General features: G+C 36.9%; 1 protein-coding gene across 1 annotated transcript; it reads left to right on the forward strand.

The window, feature by feature from the left end:
• The first annotated feature begins 14,196 nt into the window (after positions 1-14,196).
• On the forward strand, positions 14,197-14,967 carry LOC149186669 (uncharacterized). Its single transcript, XM_089412656.1, has one exon. It carries the CDS (start codon positions 14,422-14,424, stop codon positions 14,848-14,850), a length of 429 nt encoding a protein of 142 aa, XP_089268782.1. The 5' UTR covers positions 14,197-14,421; the 3' UTR covers positions 14,851-14,967.
• Positions 14,968-21,290: the final 6,323 nt, after the last annotated feature.

A 21,290-nucleotide genomic window follows, 5' to 3' on the forward strand; every position in this document is an offset into this window, starting at 1 on the left:
AAACATGCATGCAACTCAGTACCTGCAAGAAAATATGATGTAGTTGTTGATCTCGATGCCTTCTTGTGCTTTCCTACTCTTCCTTTTCCTTATTGCTCCAAAAATCCAAGTATGCCACACCCACCAAGATTTCTCCAAGAAAACTCTAAGTCTCCAAGAGTATGAGAGAGAGAGAGAAGAATGAGAGAGCTCCAAAATTGAACTAACAAAAGGTTGCCAACTGATCCTCAGAAGCCTTTTTATGAATGAGTTCTCTATTTTCTTCATTTTCCACTATTTTCCTTCAATTTCTTCCTCACATGCAACCTATGACCTATGACCTCCCTTTTCTCCTAATTTCCATTATTTTCATAAATAAATGTGCCGAAAATTCCATTTTTCCTTTCCAAAAACTTAGCCATTGCCTTTGCCAATTTCCTTAGCCACAAAAAATCACGAGTGATCCCCATCACTATGATTTCGCCCAACATTCAACTTGGAATAAGTGACCCATCATTCGTGGTTATTATTTTTCCTTTTTTTACTTTTATTACATGCAATTTTCACCAAGGATGTTACAGAACCACCCCCCTTAGGGGAACACCGTCCTCGGTGTTTAACAACACCTATAACCACAAAACTATTGTAAGCAAATTATACTACCAATGGAGCTTTATAACTTAGCTTGATGCAGTATTTAAAATGATCAATCTATTGAGAAGAAACATGACAACATAACAACATACTGCATAGTGGAGATTTATAACACATCTTGTGGCCGTATTTACATCCATATACATATGTATATAAACCAACAGCATCAAAGCATATACCAAAGCATATATCAAAATCACACCAAAACATCAGGCCAAAATTGCTTTGCCTCAACCGGAAAGAAAGGAAGGATACATAGCCCGTATCTGATACGCCATCTCCCATGTAGCTTCATCAGGACAAAAGTGGTTCCATTGCACATCAAATTGCTTGATTGATCTGTTTTGGAGCATGAGCACCTTTTTCTGCAATATACATTGAGGCTCAGGCTGGAATTCTCCATCTGGTCCCACCTGCAATACAGACATATCAATCAAATAATCACCATCCTTCAAATACTTCTTAAGCAAAGATACATGGAATATATTGTGGATGTTCATTGTCGGAGGTAGTGCAATTCAATAGGTTACTGGCCCAATCCCCTCAATGATACTGAATGGTCCACAAAATTGTGGTGCCAGATTGGCACAAGATCTAATCTGTAAGGAGCTCTTCTTTGGTTTGATGTGCAAGTACACCTATTCCCCAACCTGGAACTCCTTGAACAACCTATTTCGATTTTCAAATCTCTTCTACCTATCTTGTGCTACCTTTAGATAATTCTTGATCACCTACATTTGATTTTCCATGTCTGCCAACATATCTGGTCCAATCAATACCCTGCTAACTGTATCACTCCAACTAATGGGAGTGTTGCAACTCCGCCCATACAATGCCTCAAAAGGACTCATCCTCAATGATTCTTGATAGTCATTGTTGTAAGTGAACTCAACTAGTGTAAGATATTCTTCCCACTTTTTTTGTTGATGCATCACATACATCCTCAAAATGTCCTCCAATATCATGTTTACCCTCTTTGTCTGTCCATCTGTCTATGGATGATAAGCCATGGTGAAGGCCAGCCGTATGCCCAAACCTGCAAACAAATCCTTCCGAAACTTGGGATTGAACTTCGCATCCCTGTCTGACACAATCTTATTTGAAACACCGTGTAATCTGACCACATCTCTGACGAATACATGTGCTACATTGCTAGCTAAGAATGGAGATTTAACCGAAATGAAGTGTACAACCTTTGTCAATCTATCCACAATAACCATGATGGAATGATGCTATCTCACTGTCTTTGGAAACCCTATGATGAAGTCCATGGAAATGACCTCCCATTTCTATTCTGGAATTTCAATTGGTTGTAGTAGTCCTCATAGATGCTTGCATTATGCTTTCACTCGCTGACAATCAAAACATCTAGCCACAAACTTTGCTACATCCCTCTTGAAATTCGACCAATAATAAAATTTATTCGCTACAGTTAATGTATTTTGATAGATTGGGTGACCTTAACAAGGTTTTGAATGAAACTCCCTCAATATCACCTTCTTCAACTCACTATTATCCAGTACATATATCCTGTCTCAAAACCTGACCAATCCATATGTTGTAAGATAATAATCCATACCCTGTGCACCTGCACCTGTACTTGTACCTGTACTAATACCTGTGTTTGTACCTACACCTGTATATGTACTTCCACATGCACTTGTACCACTACTTGTACCTATACCTGCACCTGTACTTGTACCAGCATCATGTTGTAACCTATGCACAATCTCCATATACTTGACATCCAGTTGACCTTCCTGGAAGATCCTATCTTGTAAGCCTGTCCCATAGGAGCTCATAGCTACTAAGTGATTTACATGTACCTGTCTGCTAAGAGCATCTACCACCCTGTTCTCTTTACCTTTCATGTACCTAATCTCTAAATCAAACTCATTGATCATGGCCAACCATATAGCCTTCCTAGAATTCAGATTCGGTTGGTGAAACAAATACCTGAATCCAATATGATCACTCATAAGTACAAACCTCCTGCCAAGAAGATAGTGTCTCCACATCTTTAATGCATGTATGATCGTTGCTATCTCAAGATCATGTGTCGAGTAGTTGTGCTCAATGTGCGGGTTTCGTTCCCGAGACTCATAACATACCACCTATCTATCCTGCATAAGGACTCTACTAAGTCCTCTCTTACAAGCATCCGTGCATACTCTAAATTATTTATCCAGATCTACAATCTCTAGAATTGGTGCATGTGTCAACAACTGCTTAAGAGGTTCAAAGCTAGACTCACACTCCTCTGTCCATTCAAACTTCTTACCTTTCCTTTGTAATGATGTAATAGGATAAGCAATATGTGATAAGTTCCTCATGAACCTCCTATAGTAGCCTACCAAACCTATGAAGGATCTAACCTTATCCATATTCGTAGGAGCTAACCACTCCAAGATGGCCCTTATCTTCTCTGGATCAACTCCAATTCCCTCCTTGGAGACAACATTCCCCAAGTAGTGTACCTCAATCTGAAAGAAACTACACTTGTTGAGCCTAGCATACAACTGATGCTCTCTCAACAAAGTTAACACTGTTGCTAAATGCTCAACATTCTCTTCCTCATTTTTAAAATATATGAATATATCATCAATGAACAAAATAACAAACTTATCCAAATATGGACGCAACACATTATTCATCAAACACATAAATGTAGCTTGGAGAATTAGCTAAGCCAAATGGAACAACAACAAACTCATAATTCCTGTACCTGGTCTTGAATGTGATCTTGTAAATGTACTCCTCTTTGATGTGTACCTGATGGTATATAGATCTCAGATCAATCTTCAAGAGCATTGTTGCTCCCTTCAGTTAATCCAAAAAAGCATCAATCCTTGGCAATGGATACATGTTCTTGAAGGTCACTTTGTTCAACTACTTGTAATCAATACATAATCTGAGAGTACCATCTTTCTTCTTCAAAAACAATATCGGTGCACCCCATGGTGATACACATGGCCTTATGTACCCCTTGTCCATCATTTCCTTCAACTGCAACTATAACTCAACCAACTCATGTGTGCTCATCCTCTAAGGTTCTTTCGATGCTAGAGTTTCCCCTGGCACTAACTCAAAAGAAAAGTCTACATCCCTGTGAGGTGGAAACTCTGTAATGTCCTTCGAAAATACATCCTTAAACTACTGTAAAAATGGGTTCCTGCTCAACACATCTATATCCTCAACTTCCTTACCCTAGAAATGTGCACTCCAAATAATTGGCACCCTTTCCTGTGACTACGCTTTTCTTGCATAACTATCACCATCCTAACTGATGTGGCTTTCTTCTTTCCCTGTAAGACTCTTGGTTCTCCATCGTCATCAACACACCCAATGGATTTGTCATAACAGTCTACCTTGCTTCTATGAAGATACAACCAGTCCATGCCCAACAACATATTGTATGAACCCAATAGTAATACATTCGAATGTGATGCGATAGGCAAACCATTCAAGTCAAATGCACAAGCTCTTGCCCAAATTATGAACTCATTTCTTTGGACATGTAGCCAACTGTACTACCCAATATTCTGCATGCATTTCCTTACTCGAACCACACTTATCCACTAAGCCAGGACTAACATAGCTATAATTATATCTAGGCTCAATCAAAATAGAAATAAGTTGATCACAATGCTTACATTCCATTTTAATGATAGATATGAAATGCTTTACCTATTTGTTATCCAATGTTGCATAGATACGTGGAATACTCTAACCAAAATTTCCAATAGTCTATGCCTCATGTGTAGTGTATATCTTAGGCCTACCACTCTGGTAATGTGGACAGTCTCTCCATTGATGATCTCCTCCACAAGTCCAACACAACACAAGCTCCTTATTCTATTCCTCAGATTGGTGTCCATGTCCTATGTCTAATGCATTGAACCTCTTAGGTGGTGTGACATTCTCCTTGTTACATGTATCCTAAGGTCTTTCTCTCTTTTTGTCCCATTTTCCTTTATTCTTTACATAACCTCTCCAGTCTGGCTTAGTCTCAGTTCTGTGCTTTGATTGTTCATAGCAATGCCTTAGCTTTTGAATGGCCCCCTTCAATGATCTAGGATCATCGAGCTCAATTCTATCTTTAAATGAAACCAGAAACCCACTAATGAAACTCTGAATATTAGCCTTTTCCTCTCTGAGATAAGGCACATACCTCAGTAACTCCAAGCACCTGCTAGTGTAGTCATCATCTGTGATAGATCCCATCTTTAGCTCATGAAATTCCTTCACTTTGTCATCAAAGTATCTTTATGACAAATACTTCTTCTAGAATAGTCGCTCAAACTCACTCCAAGTCAAATCTTCATCATGAATACATCTAACATTCTTCACTTCTTCCCACCAAATGTTTTCTTTACCTTTGAGACTAAATGTAGCCACTCTAACTTTCATGTTCTCTCAATAGTCATGCAATCTGAAGAACTTCTTCATGCCTAGAAACCATGCCTATGCATCATGTGATTTCTTCATCTCTGCATCAAATGTTCATGGCTTTGATTTCTTAAACTCATCTAGAAAATATCTCCTATTACTCCTCTAGTAAGGATGATGACGATGACGATCATGATGCCTATCTGAATCAGATCTAGAATCATACCCGTGTCTATGCCCTCTCCTATCTAGAGTTTCCAACAATATGTCGTCTCTCATTGTGTCATCTTTATTTGATCTGTGGCCACCATGCCACCCACTACCATATGCCCCATTAGTTCTATCCTCCTTCTCATAGTTGATCCGATGTGGTACCTGTTGCTGGAAATCTAACAAACTCTGAAGTATTACTGCATTTACCTTTGCTTTTTTCTCCTATGCCTATATGATTCTTTCATTATATTCCTTACAACTCCTTATTTCTTCCTTTAAGCTTCTTAGTGTAACTACCAAATTGGAAGAATTCCCAACAACATACTACTCTTCAGATTCATAAGGAGAGTCTTTGCAGTCAACCATCTTGCTAGCCATTTGATATTTCTTCCTGCAAGGTATATCGTGTCAGTTAAACCAAATCACAATAAAACAATGTACCTTAGTATAGCTCGTGGAGGATACCTTGTTTGCAAGATCAACAAATCAGTGTGATACATGTATAACATAATAATGACAAGATATAGAAACATAAAACATAAGCATACGACCATGCCACTGTCATTCTAGCTAGCGTCTAGTCATCAATGCATGACCTCAACAAAAACACACACCACAACCTCATGCATGAAAACCCCCATCATTACTTCACTATACACTTTGTCACATGTATAAGTGATGCATAATCATCCACACAAATGCATAAACACATATGACCAAGCATGAATGACCAATAATTGAAATCAAATATGCAAGAATGATACGTACAACCAAGCACACAAGAATGTAACCAATCAAGCAAGAATGTAATCAAGCATACTACAATGATACATGTAAGTAACATAAATCGACATGTAACTAGTCGTACACTCATGACAATGCATTTCTCAACAAAACATCAAGTTTCACCTGACGACATCACTACAACCATGAACAACATCATGCAAATGCAACAAGCACATGGAGTGCAAGGGTGAGAGACACACATGCAACTAAAATGTGTGCATGGCCAACACATAGCCCATCCAATCCGAGGGGGGAACCATGCTCTGATACCACTCTATAACACCCTCCTCCCACATCTACCCAAGCAGCCGACCAGCTGAAGTAAACATGCAATGAGAGGCCACTGTGATATGATTTGTCCTCTTAAGTTACGTTAAGTAAGTGGAACTGAATGAAACACACCATACAGAAATTAATTATCAGCTACAGAACCCTCAAGAGACATTTCAGCCACTCAAATATCCTGTCCAAGCCATCCACCTCAACCCGTCAAACAATGATTCCACCTCATGATTAGACATCACAAAACCATCATATGATCAGTCTCTATCCCAACAATCCAAGGCTCTAGATTGTTTGTTCCAACCAAGGCTCCAGGACTAGTAACTTAACCCACAGTTGTCGTTGGGCTCTGGAGCATTTGTCCAACCAAGGTTCCACGACTAGTAACTCAACCCACCAAGGGATCTAGAGTGTTTTTCCAACCAAGGCTACGAGACTAGTAACTCAATCCAAGATGTTACAAGGCTCAAGAGCATTTTTATAACCAAGCCTATAGAAAGTAGTAACTCAACCCAAGCTAACGAAACATGAGAAACAACCAAAAACAAACAATGAAAGTAAACCCACAATCACCATGGCTATCCGAGAAATGGCAAGGCTAGGAAATCCACTGTCAATCCGAGAAATCCTCCATGCCAATGACAGATCACAACCAAGAAACCACATGCATGCCAAAACTAGTAAAGGAAACATACATGGAACTCGGTATCTGAAAGAAAATATGATGTAGTTGCTAATCCCAAATCCTTCTTGTGCTTTCTTGATCTTCCTTTGCCTTCTTTCTCCAAAAATCCAATTGTCACACACCCACCAAGAGTGCTCCATGAAAACTCTAAGTCTCCAAGAGTATGAGAGAGAGAGAGAGAATAATGAGAGAGCTCCAAAACTGAACTGAAACAAGGTTACCAACTTATCCTCATAAGCCTTTTTATGAATGAGGCCTCTATTTTCTTCATTTTCCATTATTTTCCTTCAATTTCCTCCTCACATGCAACCTATGGCCTTTCACCTCCCTTTTCTCCTAATCTTTATTATTTTCATAAATAAATGTGCCAAAAATGTATTTTTGCCTTTCCAAAGCCTTATCCATTTCCTTTGCCAATTTCCTTAGCCATAAACAATCACACGTGATCCACATCATTAGGATTTTGCCCAACATTTAGCTTGGAATAAGTGTCACATCATCCGTGGTTATTATTTTGCTTTTATTTACTTTTATTACATGGAATTTTCACGAGGGTTGTTACAAATTACTTAATCCCAAAGATTAGGTGTCAACAAAGGAAAAGATGTAGTCGAAGGAAATTGTTTGAGTCTGGTAATACTAATGAAAATGTGGTTGACATCTTTCCAAAGCCTCTTGGAAAGACAAAATTTGAAGTATGTAGGAATCAATTGGGTGTGGTAGAAAACTCATCTCTCTATTAAAGGGGGGTGTTGGAATAATGGAGATATATGAATATTTTCCTATAATTAGAATTGGTTATATGTTGTTAGTGATTTGTTTGAACTGTTTGCATTAATTAGTCTTTGTTTTTTGTTAATTCCTATATTCTATGAATCTTTTCAACAATATGTAATCCTATATATGTAAAATTTTGTTGGCCTAATGAATGTAAGTAAAAGTGGTGGTGTAGGCTTCTCAATGAGCGATTATCTCACCAAAGAGATGCCACCCTTCTTCAATTCCGACTTTGATTTTCTTAGTCACAACATGTCACCATAATCATTAAAACACATAAAGAAACTCAGCCTCTTGGTCACAACACATCACCATAATCATTACAACACATAAAGAAATTTGGCCTATATTTAACTTTCAATTAACATGCACAACATCGAAGAAATGAGTGACGAAGTAAGGAGAGGTTTCACTATTATTAAAACTCGCCTCAACATAGAAAGTAAAAATACAAACGTGAAATTATTACAAATTGAAATATGTGTCCAATGGGAGGAAAACAAATGTCGGAAATCAAGATTGTATTGTTTAGACAATGATGGAACATATTGATTCAAAATTTCCAACCTGTGATAGATAATGTACACCTTGCACATCGTTGATCATTAGTACTGGGTATCCTCATCTCGATTATGCATTCCCATCTAACTAGTGGATTTCTAAATCTTCTTTTCGAATGTATTATATATATATATATATGATTGCAAACAATTGATAAACTTAATTTTAGTTGATCTATTTTTTTAGGACTTAAGAAATAGATTAATAAGACAAAAATGAGTGCCATTAGGTAGGAGATTGTTAGATTATTTTTATTCTTTCTAATAACAATTATTAGTTTTTTATTTTGTTCAGAAGAAAAAGACACAACTTTCCTTCATTAATGGAAGAAAGTTTTATATTAACTTGGATCATAATCATAGCATATTGCAAAATTGTGATCCTATAGTAGACCAAATTACAGTTATTGTAAAAAAAGGACAAAATAGCCCACTGACTCAGAGACAAGACCTCGGCACAAAGGAAGAGACTAAAATAGAAATCTGTCATCAAAGTGGCTCATCTACAAAATCCAAATGACATCGATAGAATGATGAACATAAATACAGAAAAGATCATTTGTGGAAACTGAGATAGATCTCAAATGAGCCCATACCACCACTCCTACCATTGATTAATTGTTCAATAAACATAAATCCAGGAAAGAGGGTCAACCCACACTTGGAAAGTGAATCAACCTCAATGTTATGTTCCCTATCAACATGGTGGAAGTAACCTTAGGGAATGTGGTTATCAGATCCCAAATATGTTGCATCCAGCTGCAAAGAGTGGGAACCTCCAATGCAGTCTGCCCTCGAACCCAATTTATCATAGTAAGAGAATCCCCAATGATCATTATTGTGTCAATACCAAGGCACGAAGAGCATTGAAGAGCTCCCCATAAATAAATCAATTTGGCTCTGCAATTGTCGGCCCTACCACCATACTAGTGAAAACGATAATGCAGAGAGGGCTCTACTTGAAACTCCACAACTGCATCTGACTCTCGAGGAAACCCCATCAAATGATCAAATAAGATAGATGCCATCCAAATAGACTAGAGTAATGGATTGTGGAGAGACCTTGGGAATCTAGGGACCAATTTCCTGGAAATATGCCACAATGCCTAAAGTAGAAATCTTTACATTTGGGGATTTTCCTTAAAAAATATGGGCATTTCTAGATCTCCAAATTCCCACGGGAACTAAAGGGGGACCATCCAATAGGAATTCGCATGGAGAGTTCGTGAGATAATACAATCATGTATTTAGAGGAAAAACCTTTGTTAGTAAAGACTCCTAAAAGTGTCGATACCTCCTCCCAAATAGCACCAACAAAGGGACATCTCAAACATAGATGGGTACAGTCCTTTGAATCCACCCCACACAGTGTGCATCTACCAGGTCCCACGAACCCTTTCTTAAGTAGATTTTCCCAATTCAAAATATGATTATGAATAACTAACCATGAGAAGCATTTGATCTTTAATGGGGCTTCCCACTTCCAAAATTGTGCAGTGCATTATTTATAGGGAAACGATTGGGATTTTGAGGATATATGGGCATACACTTCATCGAAATCGATCATGTCATTTCCAATATGTCCTCCCCACATGAACCGATCCTCTCAATGGTTAAGAAAGATGCCAACCTAGCAAAGGAGACTGTGGTAGTCTTCCTAGTCAACATAAAATAATATGTAATGCCAATATGCCATGCATGAGGCCAAGATGGGAAAACAAATGTGGTTTGAACTCTCTCCCAAAGGCTAACAATGATATTAATCCCTTGCATGTTCAGAATATTGATGATTATGATCAAAAGAAGATGACCACCTGGAATCCTTTAATGGCATCAAGTCCTGCTTTGATTTTCTGACCATCTTTAACCAACCAACAAATATTATTGCAAAGCCATGGGATTAAATGTCGAAGGCTTCACCAAATAGTCGATGCTCTAGAAATCGATGGTGCCCCTACAACAACCCACTCCTCTAGACCCTCCTATTAAATGTATTTGCCAAACATGATGCTTTTCCACAAACAACTTTCATTGAAAGCACTCCAAAGATTCAAAGACAAAAGTGCAATATTAAATCTCTGAGAATTTATGATGCCCCATCCCCCCATCTTGAGGGGCCTGGCAATTGAATTTAGACCGATTAGGTGAATATTTTTACTGACACCAGAGCCAGACCATAGAAATTTGAAGATAATAGATTTGATTTTGTGAATGACTTACTGGGGAATATGGAAAAGGTGCATCCAAAATACTGGAATGCTTAGAAAAACTACCTTTATCATTATGGCTCTACCCCCAGTGTTAGCCATTTGTGATCCCAACTGGATAATTTCTTTTTAAAATTGGTGGTGAGCCACTCCCAGTCTTGAAAATTATACTTGCAAGACTTCAAATAACATCCCAGATACTTGAAACCCCCAAACATGGTGCGAATATTGACCCGAGATAATGAGGCAATTTCAAGTATCTCTGTTGATTCCCCATTATCCAAAATTAGTTTTATTTTTTATTTATTACTGATTAGTTTCGAGCCTTACCAAAATCTTCAAATATCATGTGGAAGGATTCCCACTCTGATAATTTGGCTACCTCGTCACACAAGACATCATCCATGAACATGAGGTCAGTTAATTCGCAATTTCTTGAGATTCCACAACCAAAAATGGCGCCAACTACTTTCTTGGCATTGATTCCTCTACTGAAGGCGTCCATGATTAGGATAAATAGGAAGGGACACAATGCACAACATTGTCTAAGTCCCATTTGGATTTTGAAAAATTGAGTGGGCTCACCATTGATGAGGACAACCATAGAAGTTGTTGTGATGCAGGCCATAATCCATTGTACATGTCTCTGTTGAAAACTAATTTTGTATAAAATCATTGTGAGAAACTCGGAAGCCACAACCATATGCCCGGTGGAGATCGATTTTCATTAAGAAAGATTTTAACTTCTTCCTTTTGACCAAGTGAATGCACTCTTGAGCTATGGCAACAACATCTTGAATTCTCATGTCAGACAAGAAACCAAACTGCTCCAACGAAATACGAGGTGAAATAATCTATAGGTTTATTTATTGAATTTATCTTTGGTAATTAGTAGGAATGCTTGTTATCTTTTGTCGCCAATTTAATAATAAGCATAACAATCATGAGTACTCATGTCAATTGGATTTATCTTTAATAGTTGAGAGATTGTATACTCTTGAGCCAAACTCAATTTTTATAAGTCGCATAATAAGTTTTAGAGTAATAGTTTTCAGCTTTGTTGTTGAGTCTAAATAATTCTTATTACATACTCTTGAGCTAATTATACAATAGATTGATTCAACATTTCCAACCTCTGTTAAATTGATTATGCAATTGATTGATTCAACATTTCCAACCTCTATTAAATTGATTATGCAATTGATTGATTCAACACTACTAAGCCTTAACGAAAAAAATATACATTAAATTTTAAACAAAGATGATTCTGTTTCATATCCATTAGATATTTAAATCCCAATTTGAATTTATCAAATTATTAAAAAAATTAAAATAAATATTACAAAATGTAAAGAAACTTAATTTTGATTAAAAGTTCATTCTTTCGCCACATAAATAAATACCCACCTCAAATTTAAAAGTATTTGGCCGGCTAGAAACTTATCTCCTAATTACACCTAATTTATTTTTGATTAATTTGAATTTCTTTATATAATAAAGATAAATCAATATATAAATCAATTCACACTGGCGTTCACATTTACCCATTATTAATGATGATTATCCCACTAGTAATTAACAACTAACTTATAATAAACTTCACTATCATTAACAACGATAGCATGCATAAAGAAATGCGGCGAAAAATTAACTTCCGCCTAATGTGGGCCAGATTGAGCGGCCACAAAACACGAGGTTAAAGATCGCTTCGGCATTGGAAGGAATCATACGAAGTTATAGGAGTGACGAAGTTGAAGGAGTTTCAGATATGCGTGGTTTACCGACCGCAACAAAATAGTCTAACAATTTTTTCGTGGGAATTAATAAAAAAAAAAATTCAAAAGATCAAGTAATTAGAAATTAGAGTGTTTAAATTATTTTTTATGGTGGATATTAATTCAGCACTATTAAGAATCTCTAGAGTACCCACAATTTTGAAGTTTTAACTTTATAATTTAAATTTTTCAAAAATTTCTACCAAAATTTTTTTTTACACGGTCTCACCAATATAGGGTTTGAATGAAGCTGTAATGAGATTTTGTATATTCAATGGGTTTGAAGCAAAGTCAATATTGGATATCGAAATTTGCAACTAACAGAAATTAGATATATCTCACGAGGGTTTGAATGAAGTTGGAGTGAGCTTTTGTATATTCAATGTGTTTGAAGTAAAGTCCATATTGGATATCGAAATTTGCAACTAACAGATATTAGATATATCTCGTTATAATTTTAATAGTATAGTTATAAAATTTTACTAACTCATGGTAGGGACGAAAACAATTTTGCAATTAACAGAAGGCAGCTATATTGCGTTATATATACTGGTCTAAATCCAAGGATTAACTTACCCTGCCACCAACTATTAATAGACCAATGACACAGTATATATTGCTAGCCTGCTAGCCTTAAGAGAAGCTCAAATATGCCTATTACCATAATTCTACTAATATAGCGACATATAGCGTTTCAGTGGCACAAAGTGGGACGACATCATGATAAATTGGTCAGGTTCAGATATCCTAATATTATCCCTGAACACATTATTGACTCAGACACAAGAACATATAATTTTCACAGAAAGGTTAACAACATATGTTGCTGCCATTGATAAAATATGTCAACTAACCAACCTAATTTATAACATAGGTTGCTGCCAAGTTAATGGAGTTCGCATGTGCCAGCCTGCGGATCAGGTAAATAAGAGTTGTTGAGCGATGTTGAAAACAAAGAACAGTGTCACTGGGCCGCGGTTCTCAGGGTAAACAAAGATAAATATAATGATATAGACGAGGATCCTATGTGAATATCAGACATCAGTCCAGATCGGTTAGCATTAGAAAAATCTCATTTATCACATAAAATGGGAGAAGGTAAGTAATTAATTCATGTTAGTTGAAAATTTGCTTATCTGTTCAGTTGCTTCGAGTGCACGTGCACTGGGCAGTTCGATCGGGTACTTGTAAGGTGGTATTAGCTGGACAAAATCCAAGCCTGTGTTCTACATAGCCATGGCAACGTAGAGGATGGCCAAATCGACAATCTATGGGATTGGGATTCTTTTTCCGTTGGCGTATTAATAAGGACGGTTATTTTTATGGAGTTGTAGCGAGAGTGTATGTATAGGGTACAACTTAAATTTCAGTTTTTAACAAATTTTTATCACATTCCACATAAATTTGATAGGAAAATATACCCAGAAAAACTCACAAATATAAAACAATTACAGGACTACTTTTGGTAATGTGATTAACCTGACAAAAATAACTATTTGAATTTACTCATACATATAGAATTTCAAAAAATCTGTAATCAAATTAACCTCAAAATGTGTGATCAAGTTAACTTCAGATGATTGGCGACGGCATAAATATAGCTAAGTGATTTACAGTACAGGTGGAATATTTCATGCGTCGTCGAGTATATTATGATCATCTGTACACTATACAGAATTTTTTTGTTTCACTTATTTGTTTTATTGAAAATATTATATTGAAAATCACTGGAGATCAGGAACAACTCCAACTAATTTATTGTTTTCTACTTTAGCGCGCTTCTAATAGTTGTTGAGCGGTCCCTGTCAAAACCTCTATCGGACCTTAATCCATTCATACATTATCTCTAAGCCTTCTCAAAGCCGGTTAGAATAGGTTTCTTCGTCTGCTTGAAGCTGCATATGCTTTAGGGAGAAAATGGTTGAAGCTGCTCTTCTGTCTACAGAATATTTGCTCTGTTTCTGAATTGCTCCTCATGAGATTTCATTTGATAGGAATTGAAGAAAGAGATGCTGTTGTGCTCTGTGATAATTAACACTGGATTTCTGTTCTGAGAATGTTTAGATCTCTGGTCGAATTAATAAAACGAGAAAGAAGTTGCAGTTATTGATATTATGGCTCCAGCTAATAGACCATCTACACTGGCAAAAGTAAAGACGAGGGATTCTCTCATTCCAGAGACAGATTCATTCTTTGTAACAGGAAGCACGCCTGCTTTGGCACCACTGGCAGCAGTTCAAGATGGTTCAAAGTTGACCACTAATGTTGGTTTTACAAAAAAGTGCCTGGATTCATTGGTGGATAATGGAGAAGGGGAATTAGAATGCCAGACTCCTAAGTCAGAGGAGCACAAGATACCTCCACTGCTCTGCTGTCCTCCTGCGCCAATCAAACCCAGATCGAAGATGAGAAAGAGAAAGTTACCTGCAAGTCCTCCCCAAGGATTTTACGTTCTTTCTGATTCTGATCAACACTCGCTGTTTGGTTCAGATCATGCACAGACCAGTGACAAGCATACGAAGAGAAAGGTACTCGGAAAATGACTTTACATAGAAGGTAGGGGTTGATCATATGAAGAATACAATGTTGAGGCCACTTTGTATAGTATGTTACATTAACAATTGAGTGTCGATCCTTCATACTACTGTTATAGCGTTATATAATAAGAAAATGTGTATTATTTGGGTGAAGTTTTAGTAACTGTGTAATGAAATGTTATTTTCTCCATTCAAATAAAATTTGAGTTTGAAAACATTGAATTTACAATAAGCATATTTATGGAGTTTGTTCATTAATTTTTGGAAATTTATCGTAAACACCACCTTCAAATGAAATACAGACATTTTTTAAAGCTCTGTATCTTCGAAAATTTTATGTGTTAAACAAATTTGAATTTTTATAAGAATGAAACAGTATGGGATGGAGCATATTTGCATGTGAAAATTTATAGTCTTGTCTGTGTTACAGATTGCAATGGAAAGATCGTTTCCTTGGACACGACGATTCTGTATCGTAGGGATCATGAAGCCAGTTTGCACTTTCCTTGATTTAATTTCTTATTATTATGGCACGTTTGTTTATCCTTACGACTTATGGTTCTCTCCGCAATCCAGAATTTGCAGATCTATCATCTATGTGAAGAAAAACAGACAGGCTTATTTGTTTTATTTTTGGGTTAATTTTGTTTAAATGGCATAGTTACTATAGAATGATAAGTTTGTAGAATTTGAGTGATAAAAATGTGGTTCAGAATTTCCGCATAAATATTTTAGAGTTATAAATTTGGATCGTGTAATTTGCACAATTTTAAAACTAAAAAAAATCAATTTATGTTTTTAAATATATATTTTAAATAATAATAAATTACAATGTTAGATAAAATTATATTACCTATCTGAAAAAGATACCAAAAACTTTTGCCATGGACAAAGCCTAAGCAAATATAAATATGCGAACAAATTTAAGAGTCCAGGTCCATGGTAAGTTGTCGCCCTAACCTATCTGGAAAAAAATACCAGAAACTTTTACCATGGACAAAGCCTAATCAAATATAAATATGCTAACAAATTTAAAAGAGCCCAGGTCGATGGTAAGTTTTAGGGTTAGTCTAATAAGTGGGAGAATTGCCCAGAAAGTTATAGAATTTCGTAAAGATTTTTGTAAATCTAAATTATAGTTGTTAAACTTCAAAATTTTGGGTGTTGTAAACATTTTTGATGGGGATGAATTTATTTCTACTATCAAAAATGCTATTCAAATGCTACTTTTACAAAAAATTATTTTTTTTACAAGAATTCCAAATTTTTGAGCATCAAAACAATTCCTCCACATAAGACTCCTAAATTTTCAGGCCTACAAACCGTTTTATGCGCTGGAGTTGGAATGCAGCCTCCGGGTCTACCAAATATATCACCAATGGATATTTAAAGAAAAGAAAGTATGTCTGGAACTATAATTGCGGAAAGAAATCCCAACATATGTAAACTAGCGTTTAAAGTCTAAACCCAACTACCGAAAGGAAAGAATAATTAAAAGTGGCAAATTTGCACCAAAGGCACGGGGTTACACTTGGAGGAGGACGACAGAAGCGTGGCAAGAACACAGGAACAATATTTTTTTAGTTACATTGGGAAAATTTCAAAATTTTAGATGTTCTAAAAATTTTGGTAGTGTTGAATCTATTTCTCTACTAATTTTTTTAATCTATAGCCATCCAGACAATTCCTCCATTTCCATAAACAATTCCTTAATTTTAACTCAACCATCATGTGTCTTAAATGCAGATCCCACTCTGCTCTGCGAGTGGCATCAATCCTTTCTGCTCTACCGCCTTTGTTGCTCGATCATGGGCCTGTTTGCTCAAGCTGGATTGGATGCCCCTGTGCGTCACACTGACAAACTGCGAGTGTTCATTAATGAGCAAACCATGGCTGTTAGCTTGCCAATGCTCCTGAATTGTTACCCAGACCACATCTGGATACCAAGGGACTCGCCCCTCACATCTGTGACACAATATATTTGCATGGTGAGGGTTGCAGGGTGGCGGAAAGAGGGGCGTAAGAAATCAATTGCAGCAACGTCCCCAGTTGTTTCATTCGGGACAATTTGTCAAGCACAGTGGGTACAAGGTCATTTCTCTTAAGGCCTCCAAATGGCAGAGTGGACGTATTGTTCCCGGTCTGTTTTCCTTTCTCCACCAATTCAGCTCTGGGGTTCGTGTTTATCTAGTCTGCCATTTTGTTTTAGGTTTGCAATTCAATTGGCGTTATTATAATCAATGCTGCTCGTATAGCTATGTTTTGTTAGTGCATAGTATTGTTACCTCTTACATGACTATCTTGGGTTGTTCCAGTTAGGATTATTTAGCCCAACTCAGCCCTAGCTCTGTTTTGGTAGTGCAGTCTTGTTACGTCTTACCTTGACTATCTTGGGTTGTTCCATACCTCTATTTTGGTAGTGCACAGTCTTGTTACTTTTTACATTGACTATCTTGGGTTGTTCTAGTTAGGGCTTAGCTTGCTCGTTGTTTTAACTGTCATTTTTAAGTGTTTTAAGTTTGGGTGATATACGTGTTAAAAAATAAAAGAATCAAATTTATTAATTAAATCTGGACAGCTCATACGTGTGGAACATTATTTGGAGAGTGCGTTTGCAAAATTCGCTCTACATTACAATCATTACATGAGGAATATATAATTCACACACAATTAGGGAAGTTGAAACAACACCTTAGAAATCAGAAATAAACCCCTAATCTAAGGTTCAGTTGAACCATCACTCCATTAATACATTTCATCATTAATCTCAACACTCCTCCTTAATGGACAAATGGATTCACACATATGCCTAACACTTCCCTAAACAATTCAAACTTGATTCTACCAAGAGGTTTGGTAAAAGTATCAACAGCGTTGTCACAACTATTACAATACTCAATACGGATTTCTTTTGACTGAACTTTCTCCCTCACAAAATGAAATTTTGTATCGATATGCTTTGTGTTCTTATGAAATAATAGATTATTTGCAAGTTTGATGGAGATCTAGTTGTCACATTTGATCACTCTTGCAACTCTCTATTCTTCTCTAGCATCAAGGATAATCTCCTCAACCAAACTGCTTCACATGTTGCTGCATACATAGCTTGATATTGAGCTTCCGCAGAAGACAAGGATACTATGTTTTGCTTTTTGTGCCTCCGTGTAATGATCACGGATCCAATGCTAAATGCATAGCCTGTTATGGATCATCTGTCATCTACATTTCCTGCTAGTCGGAGTCTGGAAAACCTATCAATTAAACATCACATGAATCAATATAAACAATACCAAAATCAAAGGTTCCCTAGAGATACCTTAAAACACCTTATGCTGCAACCCAATGGCTGTCAAGGGGATTTGACATAAATTGGCTCAATGCACTGACTGCATAAGCCAAATCTGGCCTAGTTGTAATCGAGTAGATTAGACTCCTAACCAGTTGTCTATATAAAGTCACATCTGCCTCCTTAGATTCATCATCATTCTGAAGTTTTTTATTCTGCTGTAAAGGTACTGCTGCAGCTTTGCATTGATTCATTCTGAACTTGTCCAGTAAGCTCCTCACATACTTACTTTGTGACAAAAAAGTTTATCCAGTCTCCCTCGAGACTTCCAGACCCAAACAATAATATAACTTTCCAAGGAATTTCATCTCAAAGACTTGTGACATCTACTCCTTGATTTCTTTAATGAGATTATCAACATTCCCCATAATAATTAGATCATCTACATATAAAGAAATCAAAACAATCCTTCCCTCTTTATCAAACACGGTATAAAGATTAGGGTCATTTTTGCTTCTTTTATAACCATGCTACAAGAAAAATGAATCAATTTTGTCATACCATGACATGGGTGCCTATTTTAGTCCATACAATGTTTTCTTCAACCTGCAAACTAAATGTTCTTCACCTTGTTTGACAAACCCCTGAGGTTGCACTAAGTAGACTTCTTCTTTTAAGTCCCCATTTAAAAAGGCAGATTTAACATCTAGCTGGTGAATCATCTAATGGTGTTTGGTGGCTAAAGAAATTATCATTCTGATTTTTTTTAGTTTAGCTACAGGGGCAAATGTTTCATCATAATCTATACCTTCTTGCTGCAAATACCCCTTTTCAACCAACCTAGCTCTATATTTATCTATGCTCCCATCTGCTTTAAATTTAGGCTTATGCAGCCATTTGCATCCTATGGGTTGTTTTCCTTTAGGTAGTTTAACTAAATCCCAATTTTTGTTTTTGAGGATTGACTCATATTCCTCTTCCATAGCAGCCCTCCATTTACTATATTGATTGGCTTCTTTATAAAAATAGGGTTCAAAAACATTCATCATACTAGTTATAAAAGCATTTTCCCTATATCTTGTTGGCAACTGAACATTCCTACCTTATCTCCTGAATGGTGGGGTAGCTTCAAACCTTGTCTGATCATCCTTTTTTGGACTTGGCTTGATAGCTACATCATCTTCTTTCCCTTCATGCTGCTGCTGCTCATTGTTGTCACCTAATTCATCACTTCCTTCTTCCACCAACAAGGGCACGTGTCATTTTCATTAGCACTCTCATGGCTTCCATCATTAAGCAGCTCATGAAACACTACATCTCTGCTCGCAAATACTTTATGAATAGAGGGATTAAACAGTTTATAAGCCTTAAATTTGTACAATACCCAACAAAAATACATTTGATGGCCTTTGAATCTTGTTTCTTTCTATCTTCCTTTGGGACATGAGCAAAGGATTTAGAGCCAAAAACTCTCAAATTATTTAGATATACTGTAGTATTAATTACTTCGGCCCAAAACCCATTAGAAAGATTCTTACCTTTCAACATACTATGAGCACTCTCCACAAAGGTTTGTTCTTCCTCTCTGCAACCCTGTTTTGCTGAGGAGTGTTGAGTAGTATAAAATGTTGTGGTATCCCATGATTTTTGTAGTATTTGAGGACACAAGATTTCTTGTACTCTCCCCCTTGATCCAAGGGGAGAATCCTGATGCATTTACCTGTCTATTTTTCAACCATACCTCTAAACTCCTTGAAGTATTCAAAGGTGTGGCTCTTCTTCCTGAGGAAATACACCCAAGTAAATCTAGTACAGTCATCAATAAACAGTAAAAAATAGTATGCACTGCCTAATGACCTTGTCTGGATAGGCCCATATAAATCTGTGTGTACCAGCTGGAGTATTTCTCTCCTCCTTTTATCATCATTCACAGGAAATTCATCTCTGTGCATCTTTCCAAGTGCACATGCATCAAAATCAATATGGACAGGATTTAAAACAGGAAGACCTTCGACCATACCTCTTTTCTGTAATAGCAGCAGATCATTGAAGTTAATATTGCAGAACCTTTGATGCCATAAGTCCACTGTAGTCATGGGAGATGATGTCAATGCCTGATGTGGTGCGCTTTTGATTTTTAGCTTGTACAATCCTCCCACACAAATACCTGATGCAATAGGCTTCATACGATCCAACAGGTCTTTAATAACGGAATATGATTGATAAAATTCTACCTTAAGATTCTGGTCAGTTATCGTAGAGACAAAGATCAGATTCTTTTTTATCCTAGGTACATACATTACATTATGAATATGTCTAATATTTCCATCAAGAAACACAGTAGGAATATTACCATAACCTTTGGTTTGGTACCCTCTATCATCGCGAAGATAGATGTTTGCTCCATTGCTGGTCTCTTTGAAGTCATCATACAACTTTCTGTTCCCTATCATGTGGATGGATGCACCCGAGTCCACAAACCAGGTATGTGCTTCATCATCCTTGGCCAAAAATGCAGAGTCAGATATGAACAGTCTGAGGTTCTGACTCTGTTCCTCATTAGCAAGATGACCTGCATGTTATTTGTGTCTCTTCCGGCCTTCATCAGACTTCTTCTTCATGCAATATCTGGCTATATGGCTAGTTCTACCACAATAAAAACATTTGGTCGCAAACTCATTTCTATTGAAATATGTACCTTGAGGTAGGGGCATCTTTCTCTGTGCGGTTGCACTGCTCTTCTGTGTTGCATTCGACTTTCCTCTGAAGGGCTTCTTCTTTTCCATTAAGGCTAGATCTGAACTCTGAGGTTTATGGGTCAGTCGCCTTTCCTCCTCTTGCATGAGGATCCTTGTCAATTCTTCAAACACGGGGGATTTTATATTGCATTCAAGCCAATATGAACATCTGATACTCGTCAGTGATACCATTCATGGTAATTGTGACCAAATCTGTATCTAACACAGGCTCACCGATGTCACCCAGCTTGTTCTTGAGCTCCTTCATCCGCGAAATAAATGCTACAATTGTCTCATTCTCCTACATCTTGATGGAGAGAATCTTACTCTTCAAGAACAACAACCGATTGTTGTTCTTGACCTCATAGAGATCCTTGAGCGTCTTCCAGATTTTTTGTGTAGTGTTGCAATCATGGATATGG

Source organism: Pinus tabuliformis, chromosome 3_1, assembly GCF_031772625.1.
Source record: "Pinus tabuliformis cultivar Carrire ecotype Pingquan chromosome 3_1, CPIR1, whole genome shotgun sequence".
NCBI lineage: Eukaryota > Viridiplantae > Streptophyta > Pinopsida > Pinales > Pinaceae > Pinus > Pinus tabuliformis.